This window comes from Muntiacus reevesi, chromosome 9 (assembly GCF_963930625.1).
Source record: "Muntiacus reevesi chromosome 9, mMunRee1.1, whole genome shotgun sequence".
Classification (NCBI taxonomy): Eukaryota; Metazoa; Chordata; class Mammalia; order Artiodactyla; family Cervidae; genus Muntiacus; species Muntiacus reevesi.
In genome coordinates, this window is record NC_089257.1 from 34,580,576 (window position 1) to 34,603,278 (window position 22,703).

A 22,703-nucleotide genomic window follows, 5' to 3' on the forward strand; every position below is an offset into this window, starting at 1 on the left:
CTTTTGTGTCTGTTACTGCACAGTACTGTATAGAGTACAGTAGTCCATTATATTTATTTCAAGCTAGATCTGCAAGAGGATGACTGCGTTGAACTCCTTGCTATGCAACACAAGTTTACTAATGAAGACCTGATGGAACTGGAGGCCCAGACAAAGGACAAAGAAGTGTTCGGGCCTGGTGCACTGGGAAGACCCAGAGGGATCGGGTAGAGAGGGAGGTGGGAGGGAGGATCGGGATGGGGAATACATGTAAATCCATGGCTGATTCATGTCAATGTATGACAAAAACTACTACAATACTGTAAAGTAATTAGCCTCCAACTAATAAAAATAAATGAAAAAAAAGAAAAAAATAAAATAAAATAATTTTTTGAAAAAATAAATAAATAAATTAGAGAGAGACAAGAGGAAGAAGTAACCAAACAGATTCACGACACAGGGAATGGTAAGGTCTTCCGTATTTGAGGAGGCACTATCAGTTTTGAGGCACAGAACTTAAGCACAGAACAGTGCATGAAGCTTGCAGCTGCTGTTTAAGAATGCAATCCAGGGCCACTGTGTCATTATGATGAGAAGAAACGATCCAGACATCACTGGATCGTTTCTTCAAGAGGGTAGATAGAATTGAATCCAGCAAGGAGCCAGAACCTGCCGTCAGTGTCAGACGTGAGTGAGACTGCAGCTTGCCCTCCATCCCCTAGTGCTGGTGATCTGTCAGCTCTACCATCTCCCACCTCCCATCCCTCCTCCAGTCAATAGCCTTCTTGCCCGTTTACTCAATGCCAGCCTCTCTATGCCAGCTGTTGTACTGTACTTTTGAGTTACTACATGCAATATTAGAAATGTTTTATTTTGTTGTCTTTTATGTATTATTTGTGTGAAAAGTACAATAAGACTATTACAGTACAGTACTATATAGCTGATTGTGTTAGCTGGATACCTAGGATAACTGTCAGACATAAACAAATTAGACTCATGGATGCACTCTCAGAGCAGAACTCGTTCAAATGTAGGGGACCTACTGTACATGGAAAATCCTAAAGACGCTACCAGAAAACTACTAGAGCTCACGAATGAACTTGGTAAAGTTCCAGGCTACAAAATTAATATGCAGAAATATCTTGCATTTCTGTACACTAACAACAAAAATCAGAAAGAGAAACTAAGGAAACAATCCCATTTATCATCACATCAAAAACAATAAAATACCCAGGAATAGACCTATGTAAGGAGGCAAAAATCCTGCACTCTGAAAACTGTAAGATGTTGATGAAAGAAACTGAAGGTGACATAAACAGATGGAAAGATATGCCATGTTCTTAGATTAGAAGAATCAATATTGTCAAAATGTCTATACTGTCCAAGGCAATCTATGGATTCAATGCAATCCCTCTCAAATTACCAATGGCATTTTTCACAGAACTAAAATAAAAACCTTTAAAATCTGCAGAGAGAAACAAAAGAATCCGAATAGCCAAAGCAATCTTGAGAAAAAAGAAAACAGAAAAAGGCTGCCTGACTTCAGAATATTTACTACAAAGCTACAGTCAAAACAGTATGATACTGGCACACAAATAGAAATAAAGATCAGTGGAACATGATAGAAAGTCCAGAAATAAACCCAGGAACCTATGGTCAACTAATGTATGACAAAGGAGGCAAACCTATACAATGGAGAAAAGACAGTCTCTTCAATAAATGGTGTTGGGAAAGCTGGACAGCTCCACGTAAAAGAATGAAATTAGAACATTCTCTAATACCATACACAAATATAAGCTCAAAATGGATTAAAGACCTAAATGTAAGACTGGATACTATAAAACTCTTAGAGGAAAAGATAGGCAGAACATTCCTGACATAAATTGCAGCAATATCTTTTCCAATCCATCTCCTAGAGTAGTGAAAATAAGAACAAAAATAAACACTTAGGAAATTCAAATGCTTTTGCACAGCAAAGGAAGTCACCAACAAAACAAAAAGATAACAGAGAATGGGAGAAAATATTTGCAAACAATGCAACCAAAAAGGAATTAATCTCCAATATGTACAAACAACCCACGCAACTCAGTAGCAAACAAACAACCTAATCAAAAAATGGGCAGATGATCTAAATAGATATTTCTCCAAAGACACACAGATGGTCAAAAAGCACATGAAAGATGGTCAATATCATTAATCATATCATAGAAATGCAAATCAAAACTACAATGAAGTATCACCTCACACCCAATCAAAAAGGCCATATTCAAAAAGTCTACAAATAAAAATAAATGCTGGCGAGGATATGGAGAAAAGGGAACCCTCCTACACTGCTGATGGGGATGTCAATTTGGCATAGCTATTAACAACTAAGCACAGCGCACTCTGGAAACAGTATGACAGGTCTTTTAAAAACTAAAATTAGAACTACCATGTGATCTAGCAATCTCACTCCTGGGCATATATCCAGAGAAAACCATACTTTGAAAAGATATATGTGCCCCAGTGTTCACTGCAGCGCTGTTTATAATAGCCAAGACATGGAAGCAACCTAAATGTCCATCGACAGAGAAATGGATAAAGAATATGTCGTGAAAGTGAAAGTGTTAGTCACTCAGTCATGTCTGACTCCCTACAACCCCATGGACTGTACCAGCCAGGCTCCTCTGTCCATGGAATTCTTCAGGCAAGAATACTGGAGTCGGTAGCCATTCCCTTTTCCAGGGAATCTTCCCAACCCAGGGATCGAACTCAGGTCTCCCACACTGCAGGCAGATTCTTTACCATTGAGCCACCAGAGAAGCCCAAGAATATGTCATGCATATATATATACAAAAGAATGTTGTTGTTGTTTCATTGCTAAGTTGTGTCTGACTCATTTGCAACCTCATGGACTGTAGCCCATCAGGATCCTCTGTCCATGGGATTTCCCAGGCAAGAATACTGGAGTGGATTGCCATTTCTTTCTTCAGGGCATCTTCCCAAACCAGGGATCAAACCCATGTCTCCTGCTTGGCAGGTGGATTCTTTACCACTGAGCCATCTGGAAAGCCCCACAGTGAAATATTACTCAATCATTAAGAGTTGAAACCATTAAGAATGAAACCATTAAGAATGAAATAACGCCATTTGCAGCAACATGGATGGACCAAGAGATTATCATACTAAGTAAGTCAACAAAAGACAAATATCATATGATATCTCTTATATGTGGAATCTAAGAAAAATTATACAAATGAACTTATTTATAAAACAGAAACAGACACACTGACTTCGAAAACAAATTTCAGGTTACCAAAGAGGAAAAGAGCATGGGATAAATTTGGAGGCTGGGATTAACATATATACACTAGTACATGTATTAATAAAATAGATAATCAATAAGGATCTACTATATAGCACAGAGAGTTCTATTAATACTTTGTAATAAGCTATATGGGGAAAGAATCCAAAGAAGAATGAATATACGTTCACGTATAACTAAATCATTTTGCTATAAGCCTGACTCTAACACAACATTGTAAATCAAATATACTCCAATATAAATAAATAACCAAATAAATAAAATGATTTGACAGTGATAAAAAAGAACAATACAGTGAGTTGTGAAGCACGTACTCTGTGTCATGCAGTCACCACAGCAGGGCAGGAACACCTCCCGCAGGCGAATTCAGGCTATTCTTCAAAGCCCTCACTCCTATGTGCCAGGCTCAGCCACTTCAGTCATGTCTGACCCTGTGAACTGTAGCCTGCCAGTCTTCCCTGTGCATCACTGTCCAGAGTTTGCTCAAACTCATGCCCACCAACTCAGTGATGCCATCCAATCATCTCATCCTCTGTCGCCCCCTTCTCCTCCTGCCTTCAACCTTTCCCAGCCTACGGGGTTGGTGTTAAATCTAAGAGGAGCCTAGATGACACCCCGCCTCCATGTGGCTAACCTCCCCATTCACCGATGGTGAGTCAGGGATAGCACCACTCAGCCAAATTCAGCAAACAGGCAACTAAGATCCAAGCAAGCTCAGCCAGAAAATCAGCTCTCACTCACCTTCTCACACCTGTACTCCCCAAACTTGACCCCTCGCACCACCTGCTGGTAGATGAGGTTAGTGGCCACGTTGTCTTCTGAGGGGTTATGCCAGGGCGTGAAGACCTCCTTGCGGAAGAAGAGCCTCCACGGGGCGTTGCGCTCCTGGGCGCCCTGCTCCTTGGCGTACTGCTCACACTGGGAGATAGCGTCCATGACGTGGTCGCTCCCACTGCCCAGGGAGGACACCTGCGGGCACAGGGCTGGAAGTCAGCCAGCGGAAGGGTGGACAGGCAGGGAAGGACTGCAAGGAGCTCAACTGCACCAGCTGTTCTGGTTCTGATGGAAAACCAAGGCTCAGGGCAAGGAGGTCACCCAGGTCACCCAGGAGGCAGACCAGCAGGGGGGATCCCCTGGATCCCAACACGGGCAAAGCTGGCACAGCCACCGGGGGATTCCTATTTCCTAATGGAAGCTTTTTGTGAAACTCTGGTGGGCACGTGGTCACTGAAAATGCAGGTGTCTGCTGGTGAGAGAAATGGCATCAGAAAACATGTTGCTATCACTGGACCTGCTAGAATGGGGGGTGGGGGGCATCTCTGTGGTCCGTGGTGTGCAGGCAAAAGTCACCCACATCCAGGCCCAGCTCAGCTTCTCTGGTAACTCAGTGGTAAAGAATCCACCTGCCAATGCAGGAGACATAAGAGGTGCAAGTTCGATCCCTGGATCAGGAAGATCCCCTGGAGAAGGAAATGGCAGATTCCCCAGAAAAGGAAATGGCAGTCCACTCTAGTATTCTTGCCTTGGCAAATCCCATGGACAGAGGAGCCTGGTGGGTCACAGTCAATGGGGTCTCACAGAGTCAGTCATGACTTAGCAACGAACCAACAACCACAAGGCCCAGCTCAGCAGAGAAGGGTCCAGGCCGACACGCACCCCGCGAGGCACACACCCTAGGTCTAGTTGGTCCGAAACAAGTATAAAGAAACTACCATTCCTGATAAGGAATCATAAGTCCATTTGCAAACAGGAAAACTGAATCTCAGAGCCAGTAGCTCTCTCTCCACCATGTTCTTTCTCTTTCATCAGCAGAGGGTTGGATCCACCTGGGCCCATATGCGTGCAGCGAGCCCCGGGCTTCAATCTCCATTGTATGGTTGGGTTTCTCTTTAGGTACTTAGGATCCCTCCATGATCCTAAGGAGTTGGGGCAGGGCCAGGGTTCCCACTGGTTTACGGAGGAGGTAACTGAGGCCCTGGAAGGTCAGTAACCGTGCAAGGGCACCCGGGCGGGTAGGTGGCAGCACTGGGGTGGGAGCTGGTGGGTGGCCCTGGGGGTTCTGCGAGGAGAGGTTCCGGGCTGGCCTCACCTTATCAAACAGGGCGATGTAGAGGGAGAACCCGAAGCGGTCCTTGAGCGAGATCTTGTCGGCCAGCGCGTTGCAGAGCTCCTTGGCCGTGGTCGCCGAGTCCGTCAGCAGCGTCTTGGTGGTCCCGTCCATGAACGTCACAGGCAGCATGATGGGCTTCTTGGACTTGGTGGCCTGAAAATGACCCAAGAGGCTGTGTGGGAATCCTTTCACTTCAGAACATCTCACTCCCTCTGGGCTCCCGGCTCCCTCTGGAGATGGAGCCCTCAGACCTAAACGTCCCACAGCACATTGCCTGTCCCTGGTCACAGGCGCCCAGGGAGCCCTGCTGTGCTCCCCACCCTGAGAGGACCTGCAGGGTCCCTGAGCTGGGACACTAGGGCTGGCCGGGTGGTCAGTCTTTGCCAGGAACCAGGGACGCCTGTCCTCCTGTCATGTAACCATCACAAGACCCTGTGAAGTGACATTTTCATTGCCATGCTGCAGATGAAGCCATTGAGACACAGAGGAACACCCTCGCAAGTCACGTTGACTATTAAGCCAGCAGATGGAGTCATTGCCCACAAGGGGCTTTCCTGTTCCAGGGGCTTGAGACTCCAGAACTCGAGGGTGCGAGCTTGAAAGACCACAGAATCCCAGAGCAGGAAACGTTTCTAGGGCCCTGGGGTGTACTGGTCACACAAGCGCACACACACAAGCACACACGCCCAGGGGTCGCACCTGCAGCTCCAGCCAGCTGGGCGGCTGTGTCCGTGTCCCATTGACAAAGGTCCTCCTGAGTCGCTCCTCACAGTACGGGGCGTAGCCAGGGGGTCCCCCATGGATGAAGTTCCGCAGGTACTATGGACAGAGGACCGACTCAGGGGACCCCACTCCAGCCTCCCTCGGCCTCCCCACCTGTGAGACAGGCTGATAGGCTGGGACCTGGGACCCTTTACTGGACTGCTTGCACCTAGACAAATATCTCCTTGAGCAACAAAATGCAAACAAACCAAAAGGGACCGAAAATAACTGCACAGGTGGAGTGGGAGCAATTATGAACAATAAGATACAAAAAGGCCACAAACCAACTGCCATTTCTGAGCTGCTGGGAGCAGAGGCAGGGACTTTTCCCTGAGCCCTGCAGACAGCACCACCACCAAGGCAGTGGGCAGACAACCTCTGATCTGACCCACCAATCCATCCCACCCTCACCTCATTTAAGGAGCCAGGGAGCAAGCAGGGGCACCCATTTCTTGTTCTTGCTCCCTTGTACTGTAGCACTAGCCTCAGTAAAGCCTTGCCTAAATTTCATGTCTGGCCTCTTATCAACTTCTATTGATTAAAAGGTGCATAGACCCAGGTCAGTAACACCTGGACTATCAGCAACTTTCCCAGGTCTCCTGCCTCTGGTTCCTCCACCCACACTCAGAACCTGCTCCTGGGGACACCTCCATCCATGCCCCTCTTCAGCTTCCCAGGGCTCCCCATTGCCCTCTAGATCAAGTCCACGTACCTCATGCTGGCAAAAAGGCTGCCACAATCCAGGCCTTTCTAGTCTCAGCCATGCCTCCGGCCTCACCCCACACACCACCCCTGCCCTGCACCCAGCTTAACTGCTCCTCTTCCTCCCGGGTCCACCTCCCTGACCCCTCCACTCCTCATAGTGCTGACCAGCTGGGCTGATCCAGCTCTCAGCTGCTCTGCCTGTGCTGGGTCTCCAGCACCCAGAGCCTGGCACCCAGGGTCACAAAAGAGCCTGAGATGAACTGAAGTGCTTCAGACCAGCATGTGGAAGGTCCAGGAGATACTGCTGTCAAACACAGCATCTGCGTAAATCAAATGGGGCCAGGGGAGACAGAAGTGAAGCGGTGGGTGCCTAGGAGGAGGGCCAGGAAGATGGGCCCTGCAGAGGCAGGGAGGTCTGGGAGGAGATGACCTGGGCAGGACCTCACTGCCAAGCCCCTCTGCCCTCTGAGATGCTTCTCCATGCTCGGCTCCTTGACACCAGAGACCGGGGCCAGTTCCCCTTCCCATCCCTGGAGGCCAAAAGCCTCCCCTACCTTAACGAACTTCTCAGAGGGGGCGAAGCAGCCCACACAGAGAGACACGAGGATCCAGCCCCGGGCATAGCTGCTCTTGGAGGGGTTGTGAGTGAGCTGCTTGCTGATCTGGCAGTAGATCTCATCCCTAGGCAGAGTAGGGTACAAGGAAGGGAGAGAGACTGTCTCAGAGGGAAAGCCCACCCTCCACCCAGCAGCAGGTGAGATGCCTACTCCCCCACTTGCCAGGGATGACCCAGGAGGAGGGTGGTCAGAGTGGGACCAGGTGGGGAAGGCTGAGCCCAGGGCTCTGGAGAGGGTCTGGCTTTGGAGGAGACAGGCCCATTGGACGTGAAGCACGTTTGTGCCTGACTCCAATCCAGAGAACAGGGCCCCCGTTCTGGGCACGGGACCATGGTCAGTGGTGACCACTCTGATGAAAAGCACAGGCTCCATCCCTCCCTCGCCCCTCACCAAGCTGCATGACCTAGGCAGATGAGTTCGCCTCTGAGCCCAACCCACAGTCCCAGCAGCAGGTACAACTTCCACTAATGGAAACCGGCAGAGCAGGAAATGGGAAAAACATATGGGGAGTTTCTCTGGGGGAGGAAATGAGTAGAGACTTTGATGTTCTCTTGATATGTTTCCGTATATTTGAATATTTAAGTGACCATGTATTACTTTTGATCCCTGGGTCAGGAAGATGCCCTGAAGGAGGAAATGGCAACCCACTCCAGTATTCTTGCCTGGAAAATTCCATGGGCAGAGGAACCTGGTGGACTGGCAGTCCATGGGGGTCACAAAGAGCCAAACACGACTGAGTGAGTGAGCATGCCCGCATTATTTTTGTAATCAGATAAAATCAGTGAAGGTAATTTTTTGTTTTGTGTTGTTTTCATTTTAAAGAGAAATGATAGCACCCTCCTTATAAGACTGTTGTGAAGAAAAATGAGCCAAGGCTTATACAGCCCCTGGCACAATGCCCAGCACAGTAAACCCCTGAAAGATGCCGGCCTAGCTGCAGCCTTAAGATGCTGCCTGTCCATTCAGAGCCAAAGGCTGGACCCATTATGGTGCAGTAACCACCAGGGGGCACTCACTGCTGTTCTTCTCTCTTAGAAAGGCAGGTTTCTAATTCAGTGTCTCTCCAATTTTGAGAGCTCACAGACCCATACAACTTCAAAATAAATTCTGGAAGTTGCTAACTTACTAAGTTGAATAGCTTATAATTTATTTGTCATCAACTTATAATGACAAATAAGGACATTTAAAACACACCATATACACAGCACCTGCCCATTATCTATTATCACAATCATTTTATAAAACAAAGGTAATTTTAATATCCAAAAAGTAGGAAGGCAAAACCTCAGAACAAAGAACCGTGTTTTAAATAAATCAAACTTAGAAACATCCTTATTTTCCCCATCTTGTCACAGACCAGTAGCTTGAAGCCCTGACCCTGTTCACTTTCTGAGCGGAGAGATGGAGGTCAAGAGAAGGGAGGGATTAGTCATAGACCCTCAGGGAGTTGGCACCCGAGCCTTCTGACTCAGCCCAGGGATCCTGGCACTGTGTTATTTAGAATTACCACTTAAGGTCTGATGGGGAGATTAATGGGGAGGTAAATTCTTGATGCTTAAACATACCTTGGGCAATTACCTTTTCTTCCCAGGGGCTGACAGCCCCAAGTGTTACATCTCTGGTGAGCAAGGTAGTGACTGGCCTCAAGGAACAATGAAAGAGAGGCCAGTGACCCCTGGGCAAACCTCTTCCCTTCTCTGGACCTCCTGTCTCCTATTGGTAAAATGATACTTGACCTCCCACCCAGCCCATCCTGCTGTTCTCCCAGCCAACACACATGAGTTCATGGTCAGCTCTCCTAATCAGACATCTTGTGAAGATGGAATTCTCAGAGAAACCGTGTTTTCCCGCCACTGATGCAGCTGAGTTGATTCCTTAATTGCTCCTGAAAAGTTACAGACCATCCCAGCTCCTCCACAACACCCCAGGGACCCAAGCAAAGGCCTCTCCTGGGCCTGAGTGGGGAAGGAGGCATGTGCACGATGCCTTCTGACCACAGTAACCCTGACCACAGGCCTGGGCTGGGTGCACGGAAGGTGCTGGCAGGGATGAGTTACACATCAGACAATGCTAATAGCCAACAGCTACCATTTACTGAGTGCCCACTACGGAGGTCCTAGGTCACACTTGCCATAGTTTTATCTGCCCACAAGCCTACAGGGCAGATACTATTATTATTTCATCTTGACAGAGGAGGAAACTGAAGCTTGCAAAGATAAAATCACTCTACCAAGATCACACAACCAGCAGAGCTAAACCCAGGCCTGCTTGGCTTAATCACTTGCTAAAGTGACGGAGCCACGATTCTGCCACTCGAAGCCTTGTGGGGCTGGAAGAGCAGGATGGCTCCCCCTACCAGCTGCCCCCTCCCTGAGCCCCTGCCCTCAGGCGCTGACCGGAGCGCTGGCCGCAGGATGCCGTTGCCAATGATGAAGTGCAGCTTCTCCAGGTTGGAGGTGGGCCGGTCCTCCAGCATGCTGTTGCCCTGCACCGTGGACTCCCCGTCGTGCAGTCTCTTGGTCACCTGGGACACAGGGGAGGGCGGAGGCTCGAGCAGGGCTCTCCCGCTTGCCTGAGTCTGCCCACTCCCCCAGAAAGCAGAACCCTGGGAGTGGCCAGAGAGCTGGCTCCTCAGTACCGTCATACCGCTGACCTGTGCAGGACAGACGCTGGGTCAACGCCTGGCCCACACAGCCGGGGGCGCTGGCCTGGAGCCACCCCCTTCTGAGGCCAAGGCTCCTCTGCAGTCTCCCTGACAGCGCTCCCCGCAGGGAGGTCCCCCCAGCCAGGGCAGGGGCTGCTCCTCTGACCCCTGATGGGATCCCTAGCTCTCTAAGATGGGCTGCACACCACACCGACAGTCAGAGTCTACCCACGTTCCAAGCACCACCATCACCCATCATTAACACCCTGGCCCCATGCGAACAGCCTCAGGCCTGGGTTCTTTCAAATGGACTTCTCAGGTTCCACACAGCCCACAGTGCCAGCCCCACCCTGTGCCCAGAGACACAGCGCAGGTGAGAGATGAGTGGTGGGAGCATGCCCCTGCAGACAGGAAGGGCTCCAGAGGGCCTCATGTCTGCTGAGCACCCACAGTCAGCATCTCAGGCCATCATCCTAGGAACCCACTAGCAGGCGTTTTTCTTCTCTGGGTGCCTTGGCTATCGAGCAGAGCTGGGATTCAAATCTGGGGCTATGAAGCTATCAGACCGGACTGGAGCCTCGGATGGGGAACAAGAGGAAGACAAAGGCAAGGCAGGCTCAGAAAGTCCCAGAGAAGCAGCCTGAGCCTGTCTTGGGGAAGGCTTCCTGGAGGAGGTGACCCCAAAGCACAGAAGAGGAAGGCAGAATTTTAGGCAGAGGGACCAGTGTGCACAAAAGCAGAGGCTTGGAGAAGCCAATCCCTCTGCACCGTGAACGCCTTCGTGTCTGTCAGCCCTCATAGCCTGGACAGTCCTGGAGCAAGGGGCCAGGACGGTGCTCAGAAAACACAAGGTGACTAAATGAATGAATTCAAACAAAATAATAGTGTTAATGCCACCAAGGATACTCTTAACCCACAGAAATGTTTTCATCAGTTAAAAAGTCCCTGTATCAGACACAGTGAGTCCATGCCCTGGCAAGAAAGGTCTTCCCTCCTAACCATCCTATGGCCCCTGTTCCAGGAAGCCACCCTGACTGGTCCCTGACTTAGCACAGCGCCCTCTTCCTTGCATCCCGTCTGCCTGATCACACCTAACACTGTCCTGCCAGCCACCCCAGTCCCCTGAGGACAGGCAGGATCCATTCCTGTCCCTGTGGGTCCCAAGCCCAGTCTAGGCCACCAAGACTGTGCAGGGTCTGCTCTCACCTCCTCTGTCAGTTTGGACTTCTTTTTCAAGGTCAAGTGCACCAGCTTGTGCCTCACACTGCTCTTCTTTTGCCCATCAGGGAGCTGGGCCTGCAGGACAAACAAGGGTCAAGGTCCAGTGACTGGCCCATAAATAAGACAAGAGGAGCTGACAATGTAGATAGAATTAGCTCAAGCCCACCTCACATTTACAACGTATAACTTACCTTGCCCCTCCAGCCCACCATCAGTCAAGTGGCAGATGGGAAAACAGACTCTGAGAAGTATGGTAACCCACAAACCACCCCCAACAAGTCCAGATGGAAGCTGGCTCTGACTGCAAAGCCTATTTCAAAATCTGCCCCTGCCACATGGCCTCAACAGTGGTCAGCACTCTACAGTCTAGACAGTGCTCACACATTCATTCTCAGGAGTAGACAGAGCAGGTCAAGGGTCAGGGTGGTGAGGCAGAGGCAAGTTTTTGTATGTCCTTCTGCTGAAGACCTTAAGGCTGGGGATGGCCTGGATGGGACCGTGGCCACCAGGCACCTGGGACTCACCTCACCCTCACTCTGCAGAGCCTGCAGCTCCCTCTTGTAGGTCTTCTTGCCCAGGGTCTCGTAAATCTTGGTCATCACAGGAATCTTCTCGCTGCCATCACTCATGGCCGTGTGGTACCTGGGCTCTGGGAGGTCCCCCATGAACCGGAGGATGGTGATCCAGACTGCCAGGGCCGCCTGGGAGGCAGAGCCATGCCACTCAGAAAGCCCGAGCACAAGATGTTACCAAAGCCCACACACACACAAAATGATCCACAGCTGGGGAGAGGCTAGAGAACCCCAACCCACCCCCCACCAGAGGAGGAGCACTGAGCTGAGTGCCTCTGGGTGTTCTCCGGGCCTTGCGCTGTGATCTGCCCCAGGCTGGACGCCAGGATGGTGAAGTCAGTCCTGGCCCCTGCACACCAGGGCCCCTGCCCCTCCGCACCCATGCTGAGCATGGGGTCCCTGCCCCTCTGCACCCATGCTGCCCGCACAGACGGTCCCAGCCCTCACCAGCTGATCACCCTCATCGTCGTGGTACAGCAGTGGCTGCTTGAGTGGCCGCCGGGTGTAGGTGTGCGTGGTCGTGCCCTGGAAGTAAGTGGCAGCGAACTTGGCGAATTTATACTCGGAGAGATCTTCTTCGTCCTCGTCGGGCAGGGGCAGGGCTGCATCCAGGTCCTCTTCCACCATCTCCCTCCGCCCGCGCTCCAGGTCCTGGAGGGAGGAGAGGGGTTCCCTGCCATGGGGGCAGACCTGGGGCTGAGCTAGGGGCCTCCAGCCGGTCCATGAGGGGCCAGCTCTTCCTCCAGAAGCGTAGGGGTCTGTCCATCTGGTTCACTCCTGAGACAGAGCCCAGTGCATGGTGGGTCCTCAACACACAAACGAATAAAGGTTTGTGAACGGCCTTGGAGGGGGACAGTGGCTGGCCCAAGGTCACACTGCAGGCTGGTAGCTGGACAGGGCCTGGGACCTGTGGTCCTTGTCCCAGATCATCACTGCTGCCTTCCGCTCAGAGGGGACCAGGTGGACTTTAACACAAAGTGGCATAAGGGAAGGGAAGGCCGCCTTTCCAGGCCCACTAGGCCCTCTAGGGCCTGTCCCAGCTCCTTCCCCAGCCTGGTACCTCAAAGCCACTAGGAGCCTGGCCCTCCTGGCCTGGCAGGCCGCCCGAAGTCCCCAGGAAGCCAAACATCTTGTCCACCATGTCCGAGTGATTGATGGGCTCGTGGCGGGCCCTCTCCATCTGTTCCAGGAGTTCCTTTTTCCTCCGAGCCTCCTCCTTCTCCTTCAGCTCCCGCTCTGCGTCCTCGCGGGCCAGCTGGGCCAGGCGCTCCTATGAGGCAGGGGTGATGCAGCGTCAGGGAGCAAGCCCCCTGTGGGGAGCCCACAGGAGCCCCTGCAGCAACCAGGCCTGAGTCCCAAACCCACGAGGCCCTCCTGACGGCTGTGAAGGACTGAGCCTTGGGCCTCGCCACCCAGGGCCACACACACTCAGTTCTCACAGCCCAGTGAAGACAGATGCCACACCAAGTCCAGACAGAAATGCCACCTGCCCTCAGGGCTCAGCTGGGACCACCTCCTCCAGGAAGCCCGCTCAGGTTTCCCCAGCCAAAAGGGACCACACCGACCCAGAAATCCCAGCGCCGCTGGGCAGAGGCTCCAGCCCAGTGCTGTAATAGAAATATAATGCAGTCCATCCTGGATCGCAAAGAGCCAGACACAACTTAGCGACTAAATGACAACATATACAGTGGCTACATTTAAAATAGTTCTTTAAAAAAATAGATCAATTTTAATAATGTACTTCATTTAACCCAATATTTCCAAAGTATTGAAACAGAGCAGGACTCTCTGATCCCTGCCCCATCTCTACTATATCTTTCGCCTGTGGAAAACTTAGGTCAAAGAATAAGTTTAATCAGAGAAGTGAGAGATGCTGAAACAAAGGAAAACAGTCTAAGGAGATTAGTAACAACAGTGTTGTCATTAAGCATAGTCAAGGAACTTTAGTTCTTTCTCAAGGGCTATAGATAATATTCTGAGCCATACACTGTAAGCTGTCTTACAGATACCAGAACACCAGGTGGAGAAGTTAACTGCATGATGGCCAGACTGTACCCTGGACATGAGCTGCCACAATTCTGATAACTGACCGCAGAGAAATGGGAACAAGTGCACCCCAGAACTGAAGATTAACTGTACCTGAAACAACCAAGATGATGCTAGTCAGACCACTGGTGACCAGTTGAAGATGACTGTTGGAGATGACTGTGCTGTTTCTGCATGTAACCTCCCCCCAACTCTGTCTATAAAAGCTTCCACTCCCTGCTTGTTCGGGGCAAGTGGGGTGGGAGTCGGCCTTTGGACAGATGTCTGCCACCCTCCCCTGCAGTTGCCAGCATCTGAAATAAAGCAACTTTCCTTTCCACTAATCTGGCCTGCTTATTGGCTTTTGAGCGGCGAGCAGCCAGACCCCCCCGACACATACCTTTCGGTAACAGTATTATCTCTGCATGTAAATAATATTTAAAATATACCAGCTATTTTATATTCCTTTTTTTTTTTTCAACTAAGTTTTCAAAATCAAGCTTGTATTTGGGAATTCCCTGGCAGTCCAATGGTTAGGATTCAGTGTTTTCACTGTTGAAGGTCCAAGTTCAATCCCTGGTCAGGGAACTATGACTCTGCAACATTTTATCCAGAGTTATCTCCCAGCTGAGGGCCTGGACCCACAGCCTTCTGACCCAGCACAGAACAGGCACTTCATAGATCATAGCCTTGTCGTGGCAAAGGGGCTTATGTAACTCAATGAAGCTATGAGCCACCCAAGACAGACAGGTCAAAGCAGAGAGTTCTGACAAAACATGATGGAGGAGGGAACGGCAAGCCATTCCAGTATACTAGCCATGAGAACCTCATGAACTGTATAAAAAAGCAAAAAGATGACACCAAAAGATGAGCCTCCCAGGTCAGAAGGTCCAATATGCTACTGGGGAAGAACAGAGGACAACTACTAATAGCTCCAGAAAGAATGAAGCAGCTGGACCAAAGCAGAAATGATGCTCAGCTCTGGATGTGTCTGGTGATGAAAGTAAAGCCCAAAGCAACATTGCATAGGAACCTGGAATGTCAGGTCCATAGATGCATAAATTGGACATGGTCAAGCAAGAAATGGCAAGAGTAAACATCGACATCTTAAGAATCAGTGAACTCAAATGGATGGGAATGGGTAAATTTAATTCAGATGACCATTGTATCTATACTGTGGGCAAGAATCCCATAGAAGAAATGGAGTAGCCTCTATAATTAACAAGAGTCTGAAATGCAGTACTTGGGTGCAACCTTAAAAATGACAGAATTATCTTGGTTTGTTTCCAAGGCAAACCATTCGCCATCACAGTAATCCAAGTCTATGCTCCAAACACCAATGCCAAAGAAGCTGAAGTTAATAAGTTCTATGAAGATCTAGAAGATCTCCTAGAACTAACACCAAGAAATGATGTCCTATTCATGATAGGGGATTGGAATGCAAAAATAGAAGTCAAGAGATACTGGAGTAACAGGCAAGTTTGGCCTTGGAGTACAAAATGAAGCAGGGCAAAGGCTAACAGAATTCTGCCAGGAGAATGCACTAGTCATAGCAAACACCCTTTTTCAACAATACAGGAGATGACTTTACACATGGATATCACCAAATGTCAATGCCAAAATCAGATTGTTTATATTCTTTGTAGCTGAAGATGGAGAAGCTCTACAGAGTCAGCAAAACAATACCTGGAGCTGACTGTGGCTCAGATCATCAGTTCCTCATAGCAAAATGAGGACCGTAACTTTCTTTCTTAAACTAAAGAAAGTGGGGAATACCACTAGGCCAGTCAGGTACGACTTAAATCAAATCCCCTATGAATATACAGTGGAGATGACGAATAGATTCAAGGGATTAGATCTGGTAAATAAAGTGTTTAAAGAACTATGGACAGAGGTCTGTAGTACTATACAGGAGACAATGAACAAAATCATTCCAAAGAAAAAGAAACGCAAGAAGGCAAAGTGGTTGTCTAAGGAGGCTTACAAATAGCTGAGGAAAGAAGGAAACAAAAAGCAAGGGAGAAAGGGAAAGGTATACCCAACTAAATGCAGAGTTCCAGAGAACAGCAAGGAAAGACAAGAAGGCCTTCTTCAAAGAACAATGCAAAGAAATAGAGGCAACAATAGAGAGGGTAAGACTAAAGATATCTTCAAGAAAACTGAAAATATCAAAGGAAAATTTCACCCAAGATTGGCACAATAAAGGAGAGAAACGGTAAAAACCCAATAGAAGCAGAAGAGATCAAGAAGAGGTGGAAAGAATACACAGAAGAACTGTACAAAAAAGATCTTAATGACCCGGATAACCACGATAGTGTTGTCTCTCACTCAGTGTCAGAAATTCTGGAGCATAAAGTCAAGTGGGCCTTAGGAAGCACTGCTGCCAATAAAGCTAGTGGAAGTGATGGAATTCCAGCAGAGCTATTTAAAATCCTATAAGATGATGCTGTTAAAAGTGCTGCACTCAATATGCCAGCAAATTTGGAAAACTCAGCAGTGGCCACGGGACTGGAAAAGGTCAATCCTCATCCAAATTCCCAAGAAGGGCAGTACTAAATAATGTTCAAATCACCAGACAATTTCACTCATCTCCCATGCTGGTAAGGTTATGTTCAAAATCCTCCAAGCTAGGCTTCAGCATTATGTGAACCGAGAATGTCCAGATGTTCAAGCTGGATTTAGAAAAGGCAGAGGAACCAGAGATCAAATTGTCAACATTTGCTGGATCATAGAGAAAGCAAGGGAATTCCAGATCACTGACTACACTAAAGCCTTTGACTGTGTGGATCATAACAAACTGTGGAAAACTGTTGAAAAGATGGGAATACCAGACCATCTTACCTGTCTCCTGAAAAACCTGTATACAGGTCAAGAAGCAAGAGTTAGAACCCTGTACAGAACAACTGACTGGTTCAGCATTGAAAAAGGAGTATGGCAAAGCTATTTATTGTCACCCTGTTTATTTATACACAGCACATCATGCAAAATGCAAGACTGGATGAGTGACAAGCTGGAATCAAGACTGCCAGGAGAAATACCAACAACCTTAGATATGTGGATGATACTACTCTAATGGCAGAAAATGAAGAGGAACTAAAGAGCCTCTTGATGAGGGTAAAGGAAGAGAGTAAAAAAAGTCAGCTTAAAACTCAATATTAAAAAAACTAATTTCATGTCATCTGGTCCAATTACTTCATGGCACATAGAAGGGGAAAAGGTAGAAGCAGTGACAGATTTCCTCTTCTTGGGCTCTAAAATCACTGCGGATGGTCACTGCAGCTATGAAATTAGAAGACGATTGCTTCTTGGCAAGAAAGCTATGACAAACCTAGACAGTGTGTTAAAAAGCAAAGACATCACTTTGCCAACTGAGGTCTGTATAATCAAGACTATAGTCTTTCCAGGAGTCATGTACAGATGTGAGAGCTGGACAATAAAGAAGGCAGAGTGCCAACAAACTGATGTGGTGCTGGAGAAGACTCTTGAGAGTCCCTGGGACTGCAAGTTGATCAAACCAGTCAATCCTAAAGGAAATCAACCCTGAATATTCATAGGAAGGACTGATGCTGAAGCTGAAACCCCAGTACTGTGGCCGCCTGATACGAACAGCTGATTCACTAGAAAACACCCTGATGATGGGAAAGACTGAAGGCAGGAGAAGAGGGCAACAGGGGATGAGATGGTTGTATAGCATCATCAATTCAATGGACATGAACTTGGCCAAACTGCGAGAGATGTTGAGGGACAGGGAAGCCTGGCATGCTGCAGTTCATGGGATCGTGAAGGGTCAGACACGACTTGGAGACTGAATAGCAAAATCTCCCAGCTGAGGGCCTGGACCCACAGCTTTCTAACCTGGCATAGAACAGGCACCCAGTGCACATATGAAGGAAGGTCACGTGGACAGGGGATGAACAGACAGTGTTGGCTGAGAGCCACTGAACCAGTGAACGGAAGTGCAAGGAGCCGGCACATCCCCAGCTCACCTGATGTTTGCGTTCGGCCTCCTCCTTGGCCTTCTTGGCGCTCATCTCCTTCCGGAGCTTCTCCTCCTCCGCCAGCCGCATTTTCTCAGCCTCCAGGCGCCGCAGGTACTGGGGGAGGGGGGCGGCAGGGTGGGCACCGTACCATGTGTGGAGCTGTCACAGTGCTCCCTGCTAGCTTGACCCTACCCCACCCTCTTTGAGTTCCAGGACTGGGGATGATTTTGCCAAATAATTTGGCAGAGGGAAACTGAGGCACGCGAGAAACCCTCCAGGTCCCACAGCAGGTTGAGGGCACCTTTGATCCCAAAGCCAAAGCAGGCTCGCCTTGGCCTCCCAAAGGCTCACAAGAGGGACTGGGCCCCCGCCCTACCCCTGGCTGGGAGGAGAGAAATGAGGGTCCAGTCTTGTGCATCCTTCAGAAGGAGAGTCCTTCACCACCTGCCCCCCCCCCCCCAACAACACGGGATGATTTGTCTGCCTGAGGTGGAGCGGCACCCCTCGGAGGACCAAGAGCCAGGGGTCCTTGTGGACTGGGCCCCTCACCTCGGCCCTGAGGCGCCGGTGCAGCCTGCGGGCAATCATGCCCCGGGCGTAGGCCTGCACGGTGATCACGGCCCAGAGGCGGTGGCGGAAGGCCTTGCGCACCAGGTAGGCCCGGCAGCAGGCCTGGAACCCGATGATGCGCCGGCGGGCCAGGCAGTACTGCTGGTGCAGCTTCCGGGAGCGGTGCAGGGCCTGCAGCCTCAGGAAGCCCAGCCGCATCTGCAAGGACAGCCACCAGCTCAGAACCACAGCCCTGATGCCAGACCAGCCCTGCCCACGGAGGTCACTGCCCTGGCTCCACTCGCCAACCCACAAGCCCTAAAGGTACAGCTGGTTCCACTCAGACCAAAGTTTCCCAGGGACTGGGCTTGGCTTCCCCCTGAGGTGGGTCTCCCCAGCAGGGACCCCATCCTCAGACCAGGAGCCAGCCTCCTTCCTGTCTGCCTCTCCAGCCCCAAGTCCAGGCTGCAGCCCAGTTCCTTTCCAGAGGTCTATGTGACACACCCATTCCTGGCCCCCTGTAAGGTGTTCAATAACCTGAGGCTCACAACCCACCAGGACATTCCAGAAGAAAAGCAGAAACATTGCTGACCAGCAGGGAAGAACCACAAGAACCAGATTTGGACTTTGGGCTGGAGGAATGGTAGTGGCTGGCGGGGGCGGGGGTGGGAGGCCAGCCAGGCCCCTCAAACAGGTAAGTCCTGTTACTATGACAACAGAACCAGGTTCAAAGGCCTTGCAGGTCACCAAGCAGCTCCCTCAGGAGGCTCACCAGCCCATAGTTCCTCCTACAGTTGTGGCCCCTCCAGTGCCTCTGAATCAGTGTGGCGGCATTCTTCAGCTTCAGGAAGTTGGACCTGAAACAGCAGCGTGATGCAGGAGGATGTCTGTAGGGGTCTGGGTGGGGTTTGGAATCAGGAGAGCAGGGCTGAGTCCCAGCTCTGTGTTTCCTTGGCTCCACAACCTTAGGCAAAGGCATACAACCTCTTTATGCCTCAGTTTCCTCATCTGTAAAATGGGCAGAATAATACCTGTCCTGCCTGCCTCACAGACTTGTCACATAAACTCAATAAGGTAGGCATTCAGAAGGTTATTCGTGAATAAATGTAGGACTTCCCTGGTGGCTCAGATGGTCAAGAATCTGCCTGCCACGTAAGAGACCCGGGTTCAATCCCTGGATCAGGAAGACCCCCTGGAAAAGGAAATGGCAACTCATTCCAGTATTCATACCTGGAAAATCCCAAGGACAGAGGAGCCTGGTGGGCTACAGTCCGTGGGATTGCAAAGAGCTGGACACGACTTAGTGACTAAACAACAAACAATAAATAAGATAAGGAAATACTTGGAACACTGTGAAAGTGAAAGTGAAGTTGCTCAGTCATGTCCGACTCTTTGTGACCCCCTGGACTGTCGCCTACCAGGCTCCCCCATCCATGCGATTTTCCAGGCAAGAATACTGGAGTGGGTTGCCATTTCCTTCTCCAGGAGATCTTCCCGACCCAGGGATTGAACCCGAGTCTCTCTCATTGTAGGCAGATGCTTTACCATCTGAGCCACCAGGGAAGTCCTGCAACACTGTAAACATCACTTATTACTGACTGTCTAACTCTCTTATTTTATATGTGAGGAAACTGAGACTCGATGCAGTTGGGGCTAGAGCCCTGGTCTTCTGACTGAGCACCATGCTGTTCCCCTGCGCACACTAGGTCGCTGCTACAGGCGGACAGTCATCTTCGACCTCATGGAGGACAAGAGGTCACATATCAAACAGTAGGTGTCTCCTGAACAGAGAAACTGAGGATGGCTACCTCAATGTGGGTGAGTCTGTGAACCAATGCCTGGATGCTCACACAAATGAGGGTACAGCCATGGAAAAGGATGGACAGGTGGATGGACAAACAGGTGAATGGGTGGACCAAGGATGGCTGGACAGGTGGGTGGATGGGAAGAGGAAGTGGGTGGCCATATGAACTAAAAGGGGCAGGAAGTGTGGTTTTTGTGGAGCCTGAATCCCAGAGTCAGCCCCACCCAACTGGGAGGTGACACAACTGTACACATGCCCCTCACATGGAATACGGGGGACCCACTCTGTAATTTACATGTATTTTACATGGAATACGGGACCCACTCTGTAATTTACATGTATTTTACACAGAATAGGGAACCCACTCTGTAATTTACGTGTAATTTACATGGAATATGGGACCCACTCTGTAATTTACATGTATTTTACACGGAATATGGGACACACTTTATAATTTACATGTATTTTACACAGAATAAGGGACATACTTTATAATTTACAAATCTCATAGCATCCACGTATGTGTCTTACAAGCCCATGTGTGCAGGCATGTGTTGCTGGGCATGGGGGTTGTAGATGGGTCCGTGTGTTTTAGTGTTCATCCATGTTCACGTGATCCTGTGTGTATGCCTTGCACATGAGTGCATGTCTTGCACATGAGTGCATGTTTCTGTGTATGCACGTGGGTGTTTATTCCCCGTGTCTGCATGGGAGGAACTGCAGTGAGCCAAGCACATGCACACATGTGCATGCATGCACACACACACATCGCGGAGGCGGGGAAGAGCCCGTCCAGACACAAACCTGTCTTTGAAGCCCCGGATGACCTTCTGGAGGAGGATGACTCTGTCGGTGATGGCCTTGTCCCGCTCCACCTCCAGCAGCATGTCATGGTGGTCCTGGAGGGCAGAGCCTCCTGAGCAGAGCCCCCACCAACCCCTCCAGTCCCAGAGCAGAGGCTGCCCCAGGTGGGCCCCTCTTCCTTCACTTAGGGCTCTGGCCTAGGGCTCAGTTGGGCCCTAATGGCTTCCAGCCCTGCTCTGGCCCCAGGGGGCAGCCTTCTTCAACCCCAAGTACAGACAGGTACTGTCATGGCTGGTTCCCAGAGGCCTGGGTGGGCCATGGAGCAAGAGGGGCCCAACATGCAGACACACTGACTCCATCCCAGTGGCCATCTCTACCCTGAGACCTGGCTATTCTAGGTGTTTCTGTCACATCAGCCACTGACCTGGGCCAGGCCACCATCATTTCTCTCCTGGATCTTAGACACAGTCTCCTGGCCTCTATCACACCCTCTCTGATGCCCCTCAAGAGGGATCTTACAGCAATACCCCATGCTTCCCAGGGTCAAGTCAGGTCTTCTTCCCTGGCACCTGGGCCCTCCACCATCAGGCCCTGCCCTCTTCTCCAACCCTCTCTCCTTCTCACCCCCAAGTCCCCAACCCTCAGTCCAGTTGGACAAAACTTCATGGTTCATTCAATACATGAATCAAATATCTCCAGCTGCCCACCCTGTGCTAGGTGATGGATGGGGCTACAATGAACTAGGCAAACCTGGGCCCTGCCCTAGGGAGGGTGAGTCTGGAAGGGGACTCAGATAATCAGATAATCCATCAGATAATCACACCTTTCAAGATAATCACAGGTCACATCACTTGGGGACAGGGCCCAGCATGGACAGGCTGCTCAGCCAAGGATTTCTGAATGAGTGAGTGAATGAATGAGAAGTAGGTTTGGGATCTGGAAACCACTGCCTATTCCTGAAGAGCCCAGAGAGGTAAGGATGTGGAGGACGGGGACGAGGACAGTCCTCAGACGTCTCTGGCACTAGATGTCATCATGCTATAAGCTTTCCCTCCCTTAATCACATGAGCTGAGCATCAGGACTACAGGCTGGAAGACCTGATCTCTGCTCCAGGGCAGTGCCTGACCTGGGGCACCTAGGTTCCAAATGCTGCACCTCTGAAACGGTCATAATTCTTCTACCTCATGGGCTGCTATGATGACTAAATGAGATGATGGACAAGAAGCCCCCACTCCCACTGGAGCCTGGCACACAGAACAATGCTTTCCAGACAGCGGTTGTGAGATGCAGAGGCAGGAAACGAGGGTTCAGGGAGATGAAGACACTGGCCCAGGCCCCTCAGCCAGACAGGCATCAGACTAGACCTCAGGACTCTCTCCAGCTGACGGCTGGCTCCCCCTTCCTCTCCCCAGCTGTCCTGAGCTGCCTGGGCCCCACCCTGTGCCAGAGGAAGGAGCTCTGACCCATCACCCGGGACAACCGGAAATCTAGAACAACGGAAATGGAAATGGGGAAGCCAGGGTTCACCCTGTCCCTGCTGTGGCTGTCCCACCTCCGCCATCTCCCAGCAAGCTCTCCCGGCCCAGCTTTCTGCTCCCAGCTCTGCCCCCTCCCAGCTGCCCAGCC

General features: G+C 50.2%; 1 protein-coding gene across 4 annotated transcripts in view; it reads right to left on the reverse strand.

Moving 5' to 3' along the window:
- MYO7A (myosin VIIA) overlaps positions 1-22,703 on the reverse strand; it is a 106,132-nt gene that overhangs the window by 32,823 nt on the left and 50,606 nt on the right. For all 4 annotated transcript variants that reach the window (XM_065944159.1, XM_065944158.1, XM_065944157.1 and 1 more), the window contains 13 exons: positions 21,077-21,171; positions 19,241-19,325; positions 18,469-18,687; positions 17,926-18,033; positions 12,975-13,184; positions 12,362-12,565; positions 11,867-12,043; positions 11,328-11,417; positions 9,874-10,001; positions 7,415-7,541; positions 6,093-6,212; positions 5,373-5,546; positions 4,025-4,252 (listed from right to left, as the gene is read on the reverse strand). In XM_065944159.1, the coding sequence (XP_065800231.1) occupies positions 4,025-4,252; positions 5,373-5,546; positions 6,093-6,212; positions 7,415-7,541; positions 9,874-10,001; positions 11,328-11,417; positions 11,867-12,043; positions 12,362-12,565; positions 12,975-13,184; positions 17,926-18,033; positions 18,469-18,687; positions 19,241-19,325; positions 21,077-21,171 (1,965 nt within the window). The remainder of the gene's footprint in view (positions 1-4,024; positions 4,253-5,372; positions 5,547-6,092; positions 6,213-7,414; positions 7,542-9,873; positions 10,002-11,327; positions 11,418-11,866; positions 12,044-12,361; positions 12,566-12,974; positions 13,185-17,925; positions 18,034-18,468; positions 18,688-19,240; positions 19,326-21,076; positions 21,172-22,703) is intronic.